Raw genomic sequence first — 14,634 nt, forward strand, 5'->3', positions numbered from 1 at the left:
GGAGCTACTGTGCAGGACTCAGGAACCATCATGCTACTGTAAGAAAAGGTGTCGGATTGAACATTCTTTGAGCCAGGGTGGTAAGATATGGTGAACTTGTGATAAATGAAGTGTGAAAAGAATATTACCAATCTGGCACATCTGGAATTGAGTCTCTTCACAGATGTAATGGATCCGAGATTTTCCGGAGATCCGGGAGTATTAGATATGGCTGCTGGATTCCTTGATAATGGAATTACGAAACTTATTCTATCATCGAGGTGGTTTATTGTCATTGATTCAGAGCAAATCTAGTCAGGTAGAGGAACAAAAAGCGCTCTATGTTTTGGATTTTTTCATATTCTTGGTATCTTCGTGTCCATTGGCGCGTGTGGTAGCATGGCGCAAATCTGGCTATTTCATGCTAGCAAGCACTAAATTGAAGATACATATTCTATGTACATATTTTATGCAAATTAGGTATGACGCAGCAAAGCAACAAATCCAAACAACTCGCTCGAATGATTCCCCGGATCAATCCTATGGTGCGTGCGGTCCGATGTTTCTTCAGTTCCCCCACTCTGGAATGAATTCCTCTTTACAAAAAATGGAAGAAAAACATTATCTTATCTTATCATTATATGTCTGTAGAGACATTATGAAGAAGAATAAAGCTCGGAAGGAAGTAGCAGAGATCGTTGCTGCCTCTGGTGAGGGTATGTAGCTAGCACAGATAACTTGGTATAAAAGGTATTAAAGGCTCCTCTCGTTAGTGGAAGGATAAGTCACAAAATGATATTCAGCACTTCCGGTGTAGTATTTACAGTTACAGTTTTAATAAGCGTGTGTATAGGTGTTAAATGGTACTTGACACCGTTTTCACACTAAATTAATTTCAGCTGTTTTCTCCCTTAATTACTCTGCCATTTGTATGTAATCGACTGCCTAGTAATTATGAAGCACATTTAAAGTAGGTCTTTAGTGAAGTGTAATTATTTTTAACAGACTCTGTTTTGTCAGGGGTGCACACACACACACACACACACACACACACACAAGGCACTGACTGAGAGCTAGAAATGCCTGTTAGAAACTATAAGCATACTTACTTTAAACAGTTGTAATTTTTATGTTTTATGCTTTATGGTTTCTCAGTAGCCCTGACACTGGAGACTCCTTCCACAAATATTAAAATCACCCCCATCCTGATGTATTCCTTTCATAATCGGTATTAATGACGTTGGACCTTTTTCTCCGCAGGCAGACGTTGCCATAGATACTGTAACGGACGATGTTGGGGTCCTCATGAGGATCAGTGCCAAATCTGTGAGTACTTGTCAAAGCTTACAATTTTTTTTTAGCAGTCATTACTGTGTTCGAATTTAGTGTTTGTGCATGAAATCGTTTGAATATATTCCACTGGGACGTGATCTCAAAACACTGTTCTGTTGAACTCGGCTTGGTGTCGTGATTATAACTGGCACGTTTCAAGCCTTATGTAAATGTAATAACAGTTAAGGTTAAAGGTTGAAGAGTGGAATTTGTAGTTTTCCTGCAACTCCATGCATATGAAATTCCTCTAGGGCTACTTTTGCATTTGTTTCCCTCTGAATATCTGAATCATCAACATAAAAAAATAAAATAAAATAAAAGCTGCTGTGATGTTATTCATGATTTCAGAGTTCAGTATCGTGTGCATGATGAGGCTTCACTACCGGAATTACACGCACTTAAATCCAGAGTTAAGCACTATGTAGAGAGTTATGGGATGGAGTTTGAGTAAAACAGAAACGTGTCACGGTTATGGACGATTTTCTTGTGCAATATCGGTTCAAGCGAAGAGCAGCATTCGAGTGAAGCGCCATTGTTTGACAGTTTGATGTAATAAACAATACGTAAGTATATACTTTGGCTGTAAACACTGAAAAAAAAAACCTATTTTATTTAATAAATAGATAAAATAGGTTATATCCCGCAATGATCCCGCAATATAATAGGATAGTGTACTGGATCAAGTGCTATTCTATAAGCTGCTCACTAATGAGCGAAGAAGCCATTTTGTTGAATTAAAACCAAATTTGCAGTGATTAATGTGATAATTGCTGTGATGAATACTAGTCGTTTTTAAATGTTATGCTTCATTACTCAGTCGTCTCTAACTTTTATGTTGACAAAAAGAAGCAATTTCCATTCAATTCAATTCAATTTTATTTGTATAGCGCATTTAACAATGGACATTATCACAAAGCAGCTTTACAGAAATAAATACATTTAGGATATAAATTTTAAATATATGAATTTATCCCTAATGAGCGAGCCAGATGCGACGGTGGAGAGGAAAAACTCCCTGAGATGATATGAGGAAGAAACCTTGAGAGGAACCAGACTCAAAAGGGAACCCATCCTCATCTGGGTGACACTCGATAGTGTGATTATACATCATTCCCTTCTATAACTGTGTGCTACATGGATAAATAATGCAATTGTGTTACCACGAAATTCATTGCAGTTTTCACAGGAAGTCTGTTTTTTTTGAACTTGCTTCTTCAGTCTGCATTTTCTATCCCTGATTTTTTTTTTTTTTTTTGAGTTTAAAGGCAGGCAGTCTAGACACTAGTACAAAAAAAAAAAATCTGGCAACCTTGGAGGCATGAACTACACACAGGTCATTTACATAATTTGAATGAAGAGCTTGGAAAATCGACTGAAGTACCTGCATAACCCATCTCTGAATACAAGCAACTTTCCTCACTCAAACAATTCACCTAACTTTTGGACTTAACTGAATGCTAAGAACATTTTTGACAGCCATGTCACGCCCGATCATAGCATTTTATTAGCGTCAGATTTTTTATTTTGTAAAACTCTATGTCTGAGCTATGAGTTAGAGCTACATTGAGGGGAAAAAATACAAACAGGTTATGTCAGACCCATTCATCATGAACCCCTGTGCTGTATAATAGACAGCGAATGGAGCAGAAAGCTTGATCGCTTGGCAGCTCTTTTGAAAAATCGCGACAAGGTCCATGCATCCCTCGTTGCCTTCTCCTCCTACATGTTCCCTCCTCCTGACTCCTGCAGCTTTTCTAATCAGAGTCTCTGTTCCACCGATAACTCTATTGGAGGTGCGGATCGCAGCGTGGGCGATAATTACAGAGGGACTTGCCAAGTTCAGGTTGAGAGAAGGTTCCAGATCCACAAACATATTGATGTGGCTGACACGCTGTATTTAAACAGTTACAGTAATTGCAGGGAATTTCCAGCGTACAACAAAGAGCGACAGATACGCTTTTTTTAAAAAACTTTTTTTTCTTCATGGTTTTACACAGCACATGGTGGAGTAAATCTAAATACTATATATATCGACTTAAAGGTGCGTTAGGCAAGATTTGTCTTTTATTTTTCCTTCTTCCATGATTAGGTGTCTAACGGTTAGGTGGTTTCGATATTTGAATGATTCCTGGCCATGTTCACGAAACTCCGCCCCCAGGATCTACAGTAGGCCCGTAGAGTGTCTATAAGATGACTGACAGGAGGCGCATCCAAACACAAACAAGCATTCCTGACCGGAACTCTGTTTTCCAAACAGCAACTTAGTAAGGCCATGGTGTAATCTGTTTCTTTTTTTTTTTTTTTTAAATTAATTATTTTTTTTATCATGTCCTACTTATCTTCCACGTTATTTGTACAATTCAGGAATAAACAACAACAACAACAACAACAAAAACCAAACGAAAAAACAATGATTGCATCTTTGATGTCTCTATAACCTCCTCATGGTTATATAGGTTTATATCAGTTGTCATAAATGGGTTATGTAGTTGTGATGTAGTTTAAGAAAAATGTTACTATAAATAATTTGACAGGAAATCTATAGAATGTGTGTGTGCGTGTGTGCATGTGTGTGTGTGTGTGGGTTGGGGGGTGCAGTGTGACTCAACTGAAATATAAATGTATGTGTGTGTGTGTGTGTGTGTGTGTGTGTGTGTGGGTGGGTGGGTGCGTGGGTGAGGGGGTGCAGTGTGAGTCACTGAAATATAAATGTTGTGTATGTGTGTGTCTGTGTCTATGGGGATGGGGGTGTAGTGTGAGTCAACTGAAATATAAATGTTGTGTATATGTGTATGTGTGTGTCTGAGAGTGCATATATATATATATATATATGTGTGTGTCTGTGGGGATGGGGGTGCAGTGTGAGTCAACTGAAATATAAATGTTGTGTATGTGTGTGTATATATGTGTGTGTGTGTATATATGTATGTGTGGGGTCGGAGGGTGCAGTGTGAGTCAACTGAAATATAAATGTTGTGTATATGTGTATGTGTGAGGGGGTACAGTGTGACTCAACTGAAATATAAATGTTTTGTGTGTGTGTGTGTGTGTGTGTGCGTGTGTGTGTCAGTAACGAAGACGGTGTGTGCTGATCAGTGTGACAGTCGCTGTTTCAGTCCCTATGTCAGTGACTGCTGTCACCGCGAGTGTGCTGGAGGCTGTTCAGGACCCAAACACACCGACTGCTTCGTACGTCTTCTTTCTTTTATACTAATAATATAATACAATGTTGTACAACATTTATATTCATACTGTACTTATGCCACGATGCCGTAATAGCAGAGTTGTGCATTTCTTTATTAAACAAAAGAACAAATAAGCAAGCAAACAAACAATATTTATTTGTTTGTTTGTTTTGTTTCTGTAATAAAATTTAATAGATGGTATAGATAGTATACTCAAATAAATAGCAAACAAATAAATACATGCATTAACTTATTATTTACTATTCTAACTTCTTTATTTGTTTGTTTAGTAAAATAAATACAAATTGTTTGTGAAAATACACAAACGAATAAATAAATATTATTTATTCGTTCAATATTCATTTAATTTAATAAAATTTCTTACAATGTTTAGAAATAATAAAATAAATGAATAAATACATAAAAATAAATCTCAGTGAAATATTCCTTTTTTAAAATTTAAATAAATATTTAATGATGGAACAAACAAACAAACAAACAAACAAATAAATAAATAAATAAATAAATGGGTGTTGTTTGTTTGAGCTCTCTATTGATAGTAAAATGAATGATTTATTAAATAATTAAGTAAACATACAAACAAACAAACAAATAAACATATCTGATTGTTTATTTTGTAAATAAATAGACATTTATTTTTGTTTGTTTAATAAAAATCTTTATCAATAAAAAAGAAAGTCTTTATATATACTTTCTTTATTATATTTATATAAACACCATACTTGTGTTTTAGATCTACCATAAAACTCTACTTTAACTAACTGCAGCTAAATTCTATTTTAATGTTAGCGTGATGTCAGTGCGCTATATTACATTGCTTTATAGCTCAACAGTTTTCTCTGACTTTCTCTTACTTTCTTATTGTGAGTTCCTTTTAGAAGAAATCTATCACTTCTTATTAGAAGAAATCATTTCTTATTTGTGATGTTTGAACTCATTATTTACCACAAGAGCTCCAGGGAAACTGCAAATCTCAATTCTTATTAATAATAATGTAAGTGTAGGCAGAGAGAGAGAGAGAGAGAGAGAGAGAGAGACAGCTCTTATCTGAAACAGACTCACAACTCCTGGAGATACAGGACACGCTTCCACTTATAATTTATTATTATTGATATACACTGCTCTAAGTGTTGTGATTATCACCAGGAGTTTTAATCAGAGCCATGTTTTACCTCTTGGTGTACTAACTAAGTTATTTTCCAGGCCTGTACGAACTTTAACGACAGCGGCGCTTGTGTGACTCAGTGTCCTCAACCTTTCATCTACAACTCCACGAGTTTCCAGCTGGAGCATAATCCCAACGCCAAATACACGTACGGAGCGTTCTGCGTCAAGAAATGTCCATGTGAGTGTCATTGATTTTGTCTGTATAAACCTGCAGTGCTGTTCACTGTGTATAAACCCGCAGTGCTGTTCACTGTGTGTATAAACCCGCAGTGCTGTTCACTGTGTTTATAAACCCGCAGTGCTGTTCATTGCGTTTATAAACCCGCAGTGCTGTTCACTGTGTTTATAAACCCGCAGTGCTGTTCACTGTGTATAAACCCGCAGTGCTGTTCACTGTGTATAAACCTGCAGTGCTGTTCATTGTGTGTATAAACCCGCAGTGCTGTTCACTGTGTATAAACCCGCAGTGCTGTTCACTGTGTATAAACCCGCAGTGCTGTTCACTGTGTATAAACCTGCAGTGCTGTTCACTGTGTTTATAAACCTGCAATATTCATGTAATTGTTTAATTCCGTACAATTGGTTTTCAAAGTATAGAATGATAACTGGTTTACCCAGCATCAGTCTAATTTTTTCGAAAAGCTCACACTGACTTTGACTCAGTATATACAGTCAGGTCCACAAATATTGGGACAATGACACAGTTTTGGTAATTTTGCCTCTGTACACCACCACTGTGGATTTGAAATGAAGCAGTCAAGATGTGACTGAAGCGTAGACTTTCAGCTTTAATTCAAGGGGTTTAACAAAAATATTGCATTAACCGTTTAGGAATTACAGCCATTTTTTACAGAGTTCCTCCATTTTCACAGGCTCAAAAGTAATGGGACAATAGACTAATAAGCAGTTTCATGGCCAGCTGTGGCCTGTTTCCTCCTTATATCATGATAAATTAAGGATATAAAAGGTCTGGAGCTGATTCCAAGTGTTGAATTTGTATTTGGTAGCTGTTCATGGGAACTCTCAATATGCCGTCCAAAGAGGTGTTGATGCAAGTGAAGGAGGCCATCATTAGGCTGAAAAGCCAAAACAGACCTATCAGAGAGATAGCAGAAACTTTAGGAGGGCCAAATCAACAATTTGGTACATTCTTAAAAAGAAGGAATGCACTGGCGAGCTCAGCAACACCAAAAGGCCTGGGAGACCACAGAAAACAACTAAAGTGGATGATTGCAGAATTCTTTTCTTATTGAAGAACAACCCCTTCACAACATCTAGCCAAGTCAGGCACACTCTGGAGGAGGTAGGCGTATCATTGTCAAAGTCTACAATCAAGAGCCACCTTCATGAATGTAAATACAGACGGTTTACCTCAAGATGCAAACCGCTGGTAACACTCAAGAACACAAAGGCCAGATTAGACTTTGCTAAAAAAACTCAAAAAAAAAAGGCTGACCAGTTCTGATGCAAGATTAACTTGTACCAGAATGATGGGAAGAGAAAAGTATGGAGAAGGAAAGGAAGGGCTCATGATCCAAAGCATACCACATCATCCGTCAAACATGTGGAGGCAGTGTTATGGCATGGGCATGTTTGGCTGCCAATGGAACTGGGTCACTGGGGTTTATTGATAATGTGACTGTTGATAGAAGTAGCAGGATGAATTCTGAAGTGTACAGAGCTATACTTTCTGCTCAGATTCAGTCAAATGCTGCAAAACTGATAGGACAGCGCTTCACAGTACAGATGGATAACAACCCAAAACATACTGTGAAAGCAGCCCAAGAGCTCAACTGAGCTGCTTTTCACTTACTGAAGACAAATCTGAAGGCAGAATGACCCACAAACAAGCAGCAACTGAAGATGGCTGCAGTAAAGACCTGGCAAATCATCTCAAGGGAGGAAACTCAGCATTTGGTGATGTCCATGGGGTCCAGACTTCAGGTAGTCATTGACTGCATAGGATTTACCTCCAAGTAATAAAAATAATCCTAATATTTATGATTATATTAGTTTGTCCCATTACTTTTGAGCCTGTGAAAATGGAGGAACTCTGTAAAAAATGGCTGTAATTCCTAAACGGTTAATGCAATATTTTTGTTAAACCCCTTGAATTAAAGCTGAAAGTCTACACTTCAGTCACATCTTGACTGCTTCATTTCAAATCCACTGTGGTGGTGTACAGAGGCAAAATTACCAAAACTGTGTCACTGTCCCAATATTTATGGATCTGACTGTACACTCCTCTATGTTTGTGTAACTTCAGCTAACAGACAATGTTGAATCCTATCTGAGAAAACAATTATTTAACAAAATTGTGTAAATTTTTTTTAATAACCGAGATTCAGACATCAGGACCATGTTATAAAGAAAGCAATAAAACACTAGATGTATCATCAAATGGAAAGATTACTAATGACTAATGAGTTTTGTCTGATCTGGGGTTTAAATCTCTTCCAGATAACTTTGTGGTGGATCACAGCTCCTGTGTTCGAGCCTGTCCAAGTAACAAGATGGAGGTGGAGGAAAACCACGTCAGGATGTGTGTCCCCTGTACTGACATCTGTCCTAAAGGTGTGTAGAATAGAGGAGATGGGAATAAATTCAACACATCTGAAGATGGCGGATATAATGATTGATACAAATTTGCTACAAATACAAAAAGAATGAAAGACTTGGGGGTGTGCTGTTATAGGAAAATAATCAACAATGGTGTGGTGTAATTCTAGTAACAGCATGTCTTGAAGTGTTTTATTGCTCTTACGCCACAACAAATTTGTCAACAATTATAATTACTTATTTACTAAAGAACGTAACATCAAACCTTTATCAGTTTATAGCTACGTGTTGCGGAATGTCGGCAAAACAAGTTCGTTCCTGGTGTCACTTAAACTCCTTTGTCCTGAAGATATCCAAAAAATCAAAAAACACAAAGTTACAGCTTTACCTGACAGCTATGACACTGGAGACTCCTTCCATAAATGTTAAATAAACGCCTCCTTACAGAAACCTACAGAAAACACTGAATCACTGATAGATTGAGTGATATACATTTTTTTTGTTCATTTGTTCATTCATTCTTTCAGTGGTTTATTCATTTATTCATTATTTTAGTCATTTTAGTCATTTATTTATTTGTTGTTTGTTCTTTTAATTTTTTATTTGTTTATTCATTTGGTTGTCCATTTGTTCATTAATTAATTAAATTAATTAAATGAAGTAAATTAATTTGTTCTTTATTCATTTGTTTGTTTATTCTTTCTTTCTTTGCTCATTTATTTGTTTGTGTTCATTTATTTATGTTTGTTCTTTTGTTTCTTCATTCATTCATTCATTCATTCGTTTGTTTGTTTGTTTTTTGTTCAATCTTTTATTTATTTGTTAGTTTGTTTATTCATTCATTTTTTTGTCGATTACACGATTACACATATTGCAAAATCTCTTTCAATCTGTTTACATATCTTGTATGTCCACCATACAAGTCCCTGTGTAAGTTGTTACCAATCGAAATTGAGAATATATAAAACAAAAATTTTGGACAAAATCAATAAAATGCAATGTGGTCAATACGCCATTTTAGTTTTTTTCTCCTTTGACTTTAACTAACTATTTACTCATGCTGATCAGTTTGGAAGTGTGTTTTTTAAAGTGTTTTTTTTTTTTTTTTGTATTCGAGTGTGTGATGGAATAGGGACGGGCAGTTTACACACGGCGCAGACCGTCGACTCCAGCAACATCGACAAGTTCATCAACTGCACCAAAATCAACGGCAACCTGATTTTCCTCGTCACTGGAATCAAAGGGTGAGCCTTTTTTTTTTCTTCTCCTCTCTGAACCTCACTCCGTATGACGTCTCCTGAGGATTCTGTTTATTAAAATCCCCCTTTTTTAGTGCAAACAGCTTCAGAAGTGATTGTTTGATTCCTGAATTCCACACAGTTGCTTCATTATTAACACATTTATCAGAGTGAGACAAATGTTTTAAACAAAAAATCTTATTTGTGTAAATTTTCTGCACGTTTGGTTTATCTTCATCCTAGATATTGTATCTAAATGCTAATGCTTGAAATTTCTGTATTAAATTAAAAAATAAAAATGCATATATTTTAAATTCAAGCCCCAAACTATTTTTTTATGGTGAGGATTTCTTGTGCTTGGCATTCGAAATTGTTGGAACACCATCCAAATGCATGAAGCTGCTAAGGGAATGTCAAAAATGTGCATCAAGATGACTCAAAAAGAGAGCGTTTGGATTTGCATAATTGCAAATTACAACTTTAAGATCGATAATACATCATTTTAAGATTTGCGATATGTTTTTAACCAAAGTTAGCTCCTTTTGTTTTAGAATAAAAGAATAAAGCTAGCAACTAATTCAATCTCAACTTCTCAACTGCTTGGATTAGTAAAGTACGTAAACTACAAAACAAACTAATGCTAGTACATAAACTACCTAATGTTAGCTAGCTAGCTTAAATATGAGCTGGAACATATGAGCTGTTAGAAACAGCTAGCCTGCTAACAAAAATATTAGCTAGCTAGCTAAAGTGTAGAGTAGAAAACAGAACTATAATGCCTAGTTATTATTATTATTATTATTATTGTTGTTGTTGTTGCTGTTTTTTTTGCCCAATCTGCATTGTCTCTGTATTTTGTTCTCATATTAGCATTAGCGTGCTAGCTAAAAACCCATACCAAAAGATGATAAAAACACATAAATCTGGCTAGGCTCAAATCAAAAATTTTTAAAGAGGAGACATTTTCATTCTCATTTACCTTATAAACCCAACACACACTCATGTACACACTCGTATTTTACGATCATGTGATATTTCATGTCTCAGGCGTTTTACCGAGTGTGTTTATGAATAGATAATTCTAAAGTAAATCTCACCCAAATTAGCATTTGCTTTTTTCTTACGTTTCTTCTCTCCTTATGGCAGAGACATGTACCATGGTATCGCAGCTCTGGACCCTGAACGCCTGAACGCCTTCCGCACTGTCAAAGAGATCACAGGTGAGTTCAGGGCCAATATATACATGTAATATCATTATATTACGCTATATAATAACACACACACACGCACACACACACATATGTGTATATATATAAATATATATATGAGTAGCATGACAAGCTTTTGTTTTGTTGATTTGCTCATGTGTTTTGAAGTTGCTCTTGTGTTTCAAGTTTTGTTGTTGTGTTGTCTGATTTTGCTGTTTTTTGATTTGCCGTGTTTTTGGATTCACTGTAGCATTGTTAGTTTCACTGTTATGTTTTCGGTTTTGCTGTTGTGTTTTTGGTTTGTTGTGTGTTTGGTTTTGCTGTTGTATTTTCAGATGTGGTTGTCTTTTTGGTTTTGCTGTTGTGTTTTTGATTTTGTTGTTCTGATTTGTTGTATTTTGGTTTTGCTTTTGTGTTTTTGGTTTGTTGTGTTTCTGATTTTCTTTTGTGTTTTTAGTTTTGTTGTTTTGACTTGCTTTTGTGTTTTTGATTTGCTGTAGCATAGTTGGCTTTGCTGTTGTGTTTTTGGTTTAGAGGTTTTTTGTTTTTGTTTTTGCTGTTGTGTTTTTGATTTTTGCTGTTTTGATTTGTTGTTGTGTTTTTGATCTGTTGTTGTGTTTTGGGTTTGCGGTTGTGTTTTTGTTTTGGTGCTGTGTTTCTGAATTACTGTTGTGTTTTTGGTTTTGCTGTTACTTTTTAGTTTTGCTGTTTTGACTTGCTGTTGTCTTTAGTTTTCTTGTGTTTTTGGTTTTGCTGTTTTGTTTTGCTGTTACATTTTTGGTTTTCTTGTTCAGTTTTTGGTTTTCTTGTAATGTTGATGCTTTTGGTGTTGTGTTTCTGAATTTGCTCTTGTTTTTTTTAAATGCGTTTTGCATTTATGGACCAAAGTAAATATCAGGGAAACAAAAAGAAAACATCAACAGCATTTATAAGCCCTTGAAACAAAAAGGAAGCACTTTTTGTGTACTATTCTGTAAGAGTAGAGGCAGTTCATTTGAGAGAGTCAGAATTGGTCGGTATAACACCCTGGGTGCTGCCGTGTTGGGTTTTATAGGTGAGGAGAAGGGATTTCTTTTGAATATGACAGGAAATGGGTGACCAGAGTGCATTAAAGTTAGAGGGTGAGATCTCAAGCAGCCGAATTTCAGATGTATTGCAGTCTGGAGAGTAAAAAAAAAAAAAAAAGAAGAGCGGGCGCAATAATCGACAGTTATGAAAGCGTCCTTAAAATTGAGCACAATGTCGTCGCGCAGCGTTGTTTGATTAAATGTAGCAACATACAAAACAATAAAGTGCGTCTCATATTAAAGCTTTTTGTCACCTCGAACCCCAGACAGTGGCACGCCAAACAGCTAATAAAGTGAAGCGCTTCCTTCATAATGACAATGCTGGCAGGAAGAACGAGCAATGAGACCCTTTTTTTTTCCCTCCTCGGTTTATAGGTGGCGTTATTGATCATTTTAAAGCTGAAAAATTACAGCCAGTAATATTAAAACTCTTCGTAGGTGTCCTCATATAAAACTGAAACGGCTCTAAATATCTTCTCCGCACATTTACTGTAGTATCCTGTATACTATTTTTCTAAATCGTTTATGATGCCATATATTTTGTTCATACACTGCCGCATTCGGAGTTGGTGTCTCAAAAGTGACATCGATATTCCTGACAGGAAAGTTTGCAGTAGTTTCTCAGCAACATTTAACTTTTAAGAAGTTTAGATTAATGCAATTATATATAAATCAAATATACGAAATAATACTGGAATATAATTTGAATATACAGAACTTTACTGTATTCCAGATTTCAATTTGCTTAAATAAGCAAACTGTTCCCATTTTAGTTAATAAAACAATGAATTCCAACATTTTATTGGACAAGCTGACCAACTGCTATCAATGTTTGTAGCTCAATTTAAGCAGGCTAGCAGCTAAATTTTTATAGTTAACATGCTTTAGCGCATCACTATTGAATTCTCGTTTCTGATTGGTCAGATTTTTTCTATAACAGCAGCTACGTTCGGTAGTTCCTTTAAAAAAAAAAACACCATTAATTAACAAAGAAAAATGTATTATCATTGATATGGTACGTATCAATTTTCTGTAAGGAGATGTTTATTTAAGATTTACGGAAGGAGTCGCCAGTGTCAGCACTTTCCGGCTTTTTATTCTTGTTTCATTAACTTCAAGAAAGAGGGGAAAAAAATAGGATGGTGAGGGAACGACTGTTTATAGATGCAATAACATAAACGATAACAGGAGCTAGCTCTTTTTGCGTACGTTCCATAACATTAAATGTAGCTATAAATGGATAAAAATAAGAATAAAAAACATTTTATTCATTTTAATAGATGTATAATTGTAACCGTTGGTATATTGCTGTGGTGTATGAGGAATAATACATTTCAGGTATGATGTTATAGGAAAATAATCAACTTTGGAGTGGCAACAGTAACTGCATCATGGATTATTTTACTATAACAGCACAACATGGAGTATTTTATTCCTAACCTTTTAAACACTGTGTTGTTTGGTGTAAATAAATAGTGGCCTTTCCCAATCTTCGTAGACATGCGGATGATTTGTACGATAATTATTTCATATTGTCATATTTCCATAGTAAATATTTATATCCGTAGCTCACAGTTAAGGTTGCCAGGTTTTAGCATTATTCCCACTTCAAAAAAACTCATAAACTGCACAAAAAGACTGGAAACTATTCCAAAAAGACTTTGCGTTAACAGTGGTGTGCACGCATTTCTGATTTATATATACTGTAGCACATCTGCTCTATCTAGCTCTCCCAGCATTGTGTTACACTCAGGGTGTAACACACACCGTAAATTATCTTTATTTCTGTTAAAATGTTCTTTCATTCTGCTTATAACTGTTACTATTAAAAGAATATAATGCTAACTAGGTTACGTTCGTCCAGGTTAACAATCATAAAGATGATGTTACTGTTTAAACTGTGTTTTGAAAAGTGCTGGGGGCAAAAAGGAATGAGGCTATACTTTCTAAAATTTGTCCTCGGCGCTCCCAGTGTTCCCAGTATTCCCAATGTTTGCAAAGGTACTTCCATGACTGTAAAATAAAAAAAAAAAAATACACTGATTTGATGTTTGATCTTCTGTCTCAGGCTACTTGAATATCCAGTCATGGCCAGAGAACATGACGGATTTCAGCGTCTTTTCTAACCTCGCTACTATCGGGGGAAGAACTCTCTATAGGTAAGACACTGCCATACATACTGTGTGTGCATAAGTTTGCACACCCAGCCCCATGGGATTTAGATGAAAAAAAAAAAAGATGTAAACTTGTAACTGCTTTGTAACTTGTTTATAAAAGAAACGTTATAGATACGAATTTCACAAGGTTATAAACCAAGTGTGGGTGAATCCTGCAATCCAAAACAAAATAAAAAAAGTTCTAATATGTTATAGTTTCTTTAGTAACAACTTATAAAGAGAATATGTATGTTGGACACTCCACATAAACGGATTTCAAAACATGTAATCATTGATGCGGTGAATTTTTATGTAAGGAAACAAGGAGACATTTGTTTTTTTTTTATCATTTTATGAAGGAGTCTCCAGTGTCAGCACTTTGTAACAGCCAGACTTTGCTTTGTGGTTTCTCTAGCACATAACAAGCTGCGTTTTTTTTTGGCTTTACTGACCTTAAGAGAGAGGAAAAAAAGAGACACCAGTGAAGGAGTTAATGTTTACGACTGTGTAGAGCTGCTGTAACTTAGGTGAAACCGGAACTAACTTGTTTTGTGGACATTCGTAACAATGGGTTTAGCTTTCTGTGTGTGTGTGTGTGTGTGTGTGTGTGTGTGTGCTGTGGGGGTTCGAATCCCGCCTCTGCCCTGCGTGTGTGGAGTTTGCATGTCCTCCACGCGATTCGGAGGTTTCTTCCGGGTATTCCGGTTTCCTCCCGCAATCCA

General features: G+C 36.0%; 1 protein-coding gene across 1 annotated transcript in view; it reads left to right on the forward strand.

The window, feature by feature from the left end:
• LOC113535765 (receptor tyrosine-protein kinase erbB-4) overlaps positions 1-14,634 on the forward strand; it is a 93,569-nt gene that overhangs the window by 62,386 nt on the left and 16,549 nt on the right. Inside the window, exons 5-11 of the mRNA XM_034300422.2 lie at positions 1,240-1,305; positions 4,382-4,500; positions 5,721-5,862; positions 8,145-8,258; positions 9,361-9,487; positions 10,628-10,701; positions 13,825-13,915. Of these exons, the coding sequence (XP_034156313.2) occupies positions 1,240-1,305; positions 4,382-4,500; positions 5,721-5,862; positions 8,145-8,258; positions 9,361-9,487; positions 10,628-10,701; positions 13,825-13,915 (733 nt within the window). The remainder of the gene's footprint in view (positions 1-1,239; positions 1,306-4,381; positions 4,501-5,720; positions 5,863-8,144; positions 8,259-9,360; positions 9,488-10,627; positions 10,702-13,824; positions 13,916-14,634) is intronic.

Source organism: Pangasianodon hypophthalmus, chromosome 26 (assembly GCF_027358585.1).
Source record: "Pangasianodon hypophthalmus isolate fPanHyp1 chromosome 26, fPanHyp1.pri, whole genome shotgun sequence".
NCBI lineage: Eukaryota > Metazoa > Chordata > Actinopteri > Siluriformes > Pangasiidae > Pangasianodon > Pangasianodon hypophthalmus.